This window comes from Salmo trutta, chromosome 31 (assembly GCF_901001165.1).
Source record: "Salmo trutta chromosome 31, fSalTru1.1, whole genome shotgun sequence".
NCBI lineage: Eukaryota > Metazoa > Chordata > Actinopteri > Salmoniformes > Salmonidae > Salmo > Salmo trutta.
Genome location: NC_042987.1, coordinates 19,919,171 through 19,925,170, shown reverse-complemented (window position 1 = coordinate 19,925,170; position 6,000 = coordinate 19,919,171). Strand labels below are relative to the sequence as shown.

At 37.1% G+C, this 6,000-nt stretch overlaps 1 protein-coding gene across 1 annotated transcript; it reads left to right on the top strand.

Moving 5' to 3' along the window:
* Positions 1-281: 281 nt before the first annotated feature.
* LOC115169711 (protein transport protein Sec61 subunit gamma) lies at positions 282-3,860 on the top strand. Its single transcript, XM_029725609.1, has 4 exons — positions 282-402; positions 821-932; positions 2,269-2,371; positions 3,721-3,860. Exons 2-4 carry the CDS (start codon positions 839-841, stop codon positions 3,728-3,730), a joined length of 207 nt encoding a protein of 68 aa, XP_029581469.1. The 5' UTR covers positions 282-402; positions 821-838; the 3' UTR covers positions 3,731-3,860.
* The last annotated feature ends 2,140 nt before the right edge of the window (positions 3,861-6,000 follow it).

Genomic DNA, 6,000 nt, shown 5'->3' with positions numbered 1-6,000 from the left:
GCTGCCTAAACCAATAACATGTATTTAACAGGCACTCCCTTTCTTTTTTAGCATTATGTTCACAGAAGTACACTGGTTTCGGAATTATCACGGGCACGGTTGTTTACAATATCCATTTAGAGGTTCTCAGGAGAGCATGTAGCTTACCTATTCCATTAGGCATTATTTGATTCATAAGTAAGTACATTTACTAGATTTACTCAGGACACGAAAGTTCGGTTTGTAGCCCCGAAGAATGTCGCTACTTTTCCTATTTCGCGTGCGTCAGAGTTGGCGTCATCTTTCACATCCGAGTTACCCTTGAGCGCATGCGTATTTCCCCGATGTCGACCTCAGCTTTTAGAACATACGTGGCCTTTACATAGAGCAGTCACATAAATAGGTCTTCAGAAGAGAACTCCGGTAAGTCTACTACAATTACCCTAGCACATTAATTTACAGATCTATTTTTGTGTTGTTAATAGTTTAGAAGTTTCATTAAGACACGCATTGTAAGATCTTTACCAATATATTGTTTTCAGAAGAACAGTCGTTACAATGTAGCTATCTTTCATTGGCTGAGCTGCAGTATCGGCTACAGTGTAACTAACTATTTCAATGTCTTCATGAAATGTTAAACATTGGCACAAACCAGTGTGTTGAAATATTAAGGCTACCCAAGCCTGAAGTTTATGGTACTGGAGGGTTACACTGGTGTATAGGCTACTGAGCTACAGCAAAATGACACTAACCTAAAAGCTTACACTGTATTAGATGTATATATGCTGCTGAGTAGGCCTATACATTAACTTATAAATTGTATTTATTGTTCCCCCATTAGGATCAAATCCTTTCCAACATGGACCAAGTAATGCAATTTGTGGAGCCCAGCCGGCAGTTTGTGAAGGACTCAATTCGGCTTGTGAAGAGGTGTACCAAGCCAGACAGAAAAGGTCATCTATTTTATATCATTGTTATTTATCCTTATCATGAATGGCTGTCTGTTTGGCTGTTGTGAATGGTCGACGTTTCTTAGACAACATGGTACCCTTATACTGTAAACAAAATGTAGTTAGTTACCTTTTGAGGAATTCTCACAAGCCTCCCTTCCTAACATGATGTCATCATAGATGCGTAGAACTGACTGGGCATATTTATTTGTATTATAGATCATTCCTTTCTGTCACTGTCTTTATTTTCTGCTTTTATCAGTTGACTGTCCAAATCCATACATCATTTTTTACAATAACAATATCGTACATTTATTGTATTGAATTGATTTAATGATTTGTTAGCCTCTGGTTGATCTAACTTCGTAAGGTAGCATTGTTGCATACAAAAGGTAGTGCTGCGCGATTAGTGCTTTTTGAGGTAATTTCGGTTCGATTATAAAAAAATCTTTCAGTTTCGATGTATAAAAAAAATAATGCAAATGCATTGTGGGTTTAATGATGTAACGACACAGAATAAAACAATTAATAAGTCCCATGATGGTAGTGACTGCCCATTACTGTTTATCACTTATTAACCAACATTTATTCACATTACTTTAATAAAATATTTCAGTTGTGTATGTATATAACATTTGATGACTTTATTATTTAATTCCAAGTCATTATCGCATCTGTATAAAACTGCTACCTATGCTGTCTCTCAAAATAACATTTTTATTAGTAAATAAGGTGCACTTTTATGACTGCTTAATACCAACTATCCATCACTTAGTTCATGTATTTTCTGGTAGAGATACCTCGTGAAGTAACTACACTCCCCCTCTCGTTCGCGCATTCTTCTCTCGTCTCTTCACTCTCCATGTCTTCCCCACGCAAACCTAACATAGCAGGCAAAGAAACACACAGACCGGACAAGGCACGCAATGGATTATGGTCATTGTAGTTAATTACTATGTTTTCTTCACTAAACTATGTAGAATATAGAATATTGGCCTGTTGGAAACTACTACATAAATCACATCTAGCCCGGAATGTGTGATTTCTAGAGAAACTGCTCAATGTACTATTAAGCACACCGAAATAAAACAAACAAAATAGAATTCACATAATTTTACTGCTGTCGGTCAATTAGCTGTTTTAAAAAACGAAAAATAACCAACATTTTGGTTAATCGCGATGCACTAACAGAAGGTAGCAAACTACATTGTTTTACAATATTGTACATGATTTGATTTAATGATTTGTTAGCCTCAGGTCAACCAAACTGTGTAAGGTAGCAGCCACCAAAATTTGGCCATGCAAAATTCTGATTTAACTTTGTTATTTTTAATTTCAGAATTCTCAAAGATTGCAATGGCCACAGCAATAGGTTTTGCTATCATGGGTTTCATTGGTTTCTTTGTCAAACTCATCCACATCCCCATCAACAACATCATTGTGTAAGTATTAATCAACAGTAGCCTAGTATTCATGTAAATCAGGGCTATTCAACTATACTTTTATGGTTGCAGGGGGGCTGAACATTTTTCAATATGCAATTATTCTTCAGAAGAACTATATATAACTATGCACACACACACACCATATAACGCACTTAAATGTTGCTGAAAGTAATTTGGTCATTTTTTTCCCCCTCTGAAAACAAAGTATTTTGTCTTTATTGCCTTAACACAGTGATAAGATGGACCAGCAGGCTATGTGATGCTCTATATTAGGAAACAAATGTGTACCAATGTATTTAAGAAAACCTTTGACTCTGGCCTTATTGCCACTATCTCAATAAAGATTATAAATCACACATGAAGATATAGCAATCCGGTAGCCTTATTCAACATTTTAGTCTAAAGGAAGTATGCTTTGAATTCATTTTCTCCAGACATTAGTAGGGCCGGGACGATACCAGTATCTCAATATTTTTTTCCATGGCAAAAATTAAAACGTATAGCAGACCAAACTATTTGGTCCTTTAAAAACATGCTGTATGTAAAATATTGTGTGCTATAGCTTGGGAAATAAATAAATGTTACTCTGGATGACAACATTATGTTTGTTTCCAAAAATAGGGCTGTTTAAAAAAAAAAAAAAGTTAAAGCCGCTTTGTGTTTTGTTTCCTTGCCACAATACTAACGAGTATCGTGATACTGGTATTGTCCCGGCCCTAATTATTTTCCAAGCTATAGAAGTCAATATTTTACATATAGCAGGTTTTTCAAGGACCAAATAGTTTGGTGTGCTATATGTTTTAATTTTTGCCATGGAAAAAAATATTGCGACAATGGTATCATCACAGCCCAAGTTATTGTCCGTCTTTTTTTCTCATACGTCCTTCTAACGAGTCCTGCACACCTTGTGAGCGTCGTAGAGGGGAAACGGAAGGCGCACGTTCCTGAGAGTCTTAGCTTTCAGGAATGTGGTCATAATAGATGCTATAGTCCAAGCCATTCTAATGCTAAAGGAAGAAAAAATAAATTATTCATTTCCCATCTAACGCTAGAAACTACACAAATGGGCCTAGTAGCATTTATCATTTTGTCAATAAACTTAAGATTTTTGCATGGAATTTCCTCCCCAGATTTTTTAAATAATGTTCCAGAACTGATCAGGGGTCCAGTGTGAATTGAGAAAATGGCCCGATCTGGACTGTGGGCCGGCATTTGAATAGCCCTTTTGTAAATCAATCACTGCACAATGATGATAGATGGCAGTGTTCCTTCATGGCAATTGCTTTTTCATATTTTAAAACATTCTGATCTCTTTTATATTAATGAATTGCGATCTTGTCTTGCAGTGGTGGTTGAATATCTCCCCGGACTGACTGACTAGCTGCAACAAGACATGGGCTCAAATGCCGAGAAGTGTTTGTATATTATTGTCTTCAGTTCATATTTGTTTGCTCTGTAAATAAATCTGGCTTAGTAAGAATTCAAATCTCTGGTGTCAATTTCCTCTAAATAACTGAAAATATGAACACTGATCAAGAGTGTTGGAATTCACCGTATTGTTTTGATCAACACATTATTGGTTATATTTCCTCTAATCTCTTTCCCAGACACTTCCGCCCCAAATGCGCGAAGAGTCTGGTGGGCCAACACATCAAACTTGGCCTTAGTTAGCCAATACAGAAAGATCGGGAGAAACTCGCGACGCGTTGTCTTATTTGGCTTAATCTACCGACCAATTATCTCCCACAACACCTCCCCCCCCCCACCCCCCCGTATGTGTTTACGGATTTATGCCTTGCAGTCATGTGATTGGCTAAAATGAAGTGAGAAATACTTTACTCAGTAAGGTCACTCCCATAGAATTCAATGTTCACACCCACTAAGGCCAACTTTGAATCCTTGATGTCCCAGGCTTATATGTGCTGTGCGCAATTTTTATTTTTATTTAACTTATATTTAACTAGGCAAGTCAGTTAAGAACAAATACTTATTTACAATGACGGCTTACACCGGCCAAACCCAGACAACGCTGGGCCAATTGTGCGCCGCCCTATGGGACAAATCACAGCCGGTTGTAATACAGCCTGGGGACGATGTTTCCTCTAAGGAAGGACTAATGCTGTCTTCCATTACTGATATGATGACAGTACACCCTGAATGGATTGATTAAATCAAGTTCATTATCTTCTGTTTTTCATTTAATTCTAACATCAATCTAATAGTTATTCCGGCTCAGTTTGTTTTGCACAACTTCACATCATAGTCAGATAAGATAAGCTTGCAGAGCTGCTGCCACACAACCTTTTTCTATTTACTATGTTCTCTTGTGTAGTCCTTGTTCCCTTAAGGCTAGAGGCAAACATGACCTCTTTGTACACTGCAAAATCTTGAGAATCAGAGAGGATCTCTAGGGAATTCTAATTATGTGAGCCTGTGTGTTCCATATTATATGACTTGGATTTTCCTCCCCTCTTACTAACCTTTTACTGCTGTAAATATTGCAACACACACAAGGAAAACAAGTAGAGCTGAAGGAACTGAATTTGAAACACTGTGAAAGGTTCAAAGCCCAGAGTGAGTGAATGTTCTATTCAGGCTTATGGATTTTAGGGCCAAAAGGGGGATATCTGTATGGATGACATTTTGAAGAAGTGAGTAAAATCGTAAGCTTCATGTAATAAAAATCATATCTAAGTACTGTATGAATCATTGATGCTGAGGTTGCTGCCACATTGCCTACTGTGGTGTTTATTTCAGAGCAATGGCGTGGAAAAGACCAATCAATAACATATAATATCCCCAGAAAATAAAATACCATTGACCTATTCTTTTGAGAATAGGTCATACAAGCTGAGAGAAACAGGGAAGAGATGATCACACAATTCACAAAGATGAGCATTCACAACATTCACAGTAGGTGTACTTCACATATGGTGTAAGTCTTCTCCAGTGAGACAGATAAGAAAATAAAAGTGCCGGGTGTAGGTATTACTTTTGAACACAAAAGGGCTTGTTTATGTTTGCGTAATATACAGTGGATATAAAAAGTCTACACACCCCTGTTAAAATGCCAGGTTTTTGTGATGTAAAAGAATGAGACAAAGATAAATCATGTCTGAGCTTTTTCTACTGTTAATGTGAACTATAATGTGAACAATTCAATTGAAAAACAAACAAATCTTCGAGGGGGAAAAATGAAAAATAAAAACCTTACAATAACCTGGTTGCATAAGTGTGCACACCCTCTTATAACTGGGGATGTGGCTGTGTTCAGAATTAACCAATCACATTCAAACTCATGTTAAATAGAAGTCATTACACACCTGCCATCATTTAAAGTGACTCTGATTAATCACAACTGAAGTTCAGCTGTTCTAGTAGGATTTTCCTGACATTTTCTTAGTTGCATCTCAGCGCAAAAGCCATGGTCCGCAGAGAGCTTCCAAAGCATCAGAGGGATCTCATTGTTGAAAGATAGCAGTCAGGAGAAGGGTACAAAATAATTTCCAAAGCATTACATATACCATGGAGCACAGTGAAGACAGTCATCATCAAGTGGAGAAAATATGGCACAACAGAGACATTACCAATAACTGGATGTCCCTCCAAAATGTATGAAAAGATGA

Bases quoted from the DNA above. Each gene is read 5' to 3' on its own strand.
- LOC115169711 (XM_029725609.1), top strand. From the start codon at position 839: ATGGACCAAGTAATGCAATTTGTGGAGCCCAGCCGGCAGTTTGTGAAG. The intron at 933-2,268 runs GTCATCTATTTT...TTTTAATTTCAG, and splicing joins TACCAAGCCAGACAGAAAAG to AATTCTCAAAGATTGCAATG.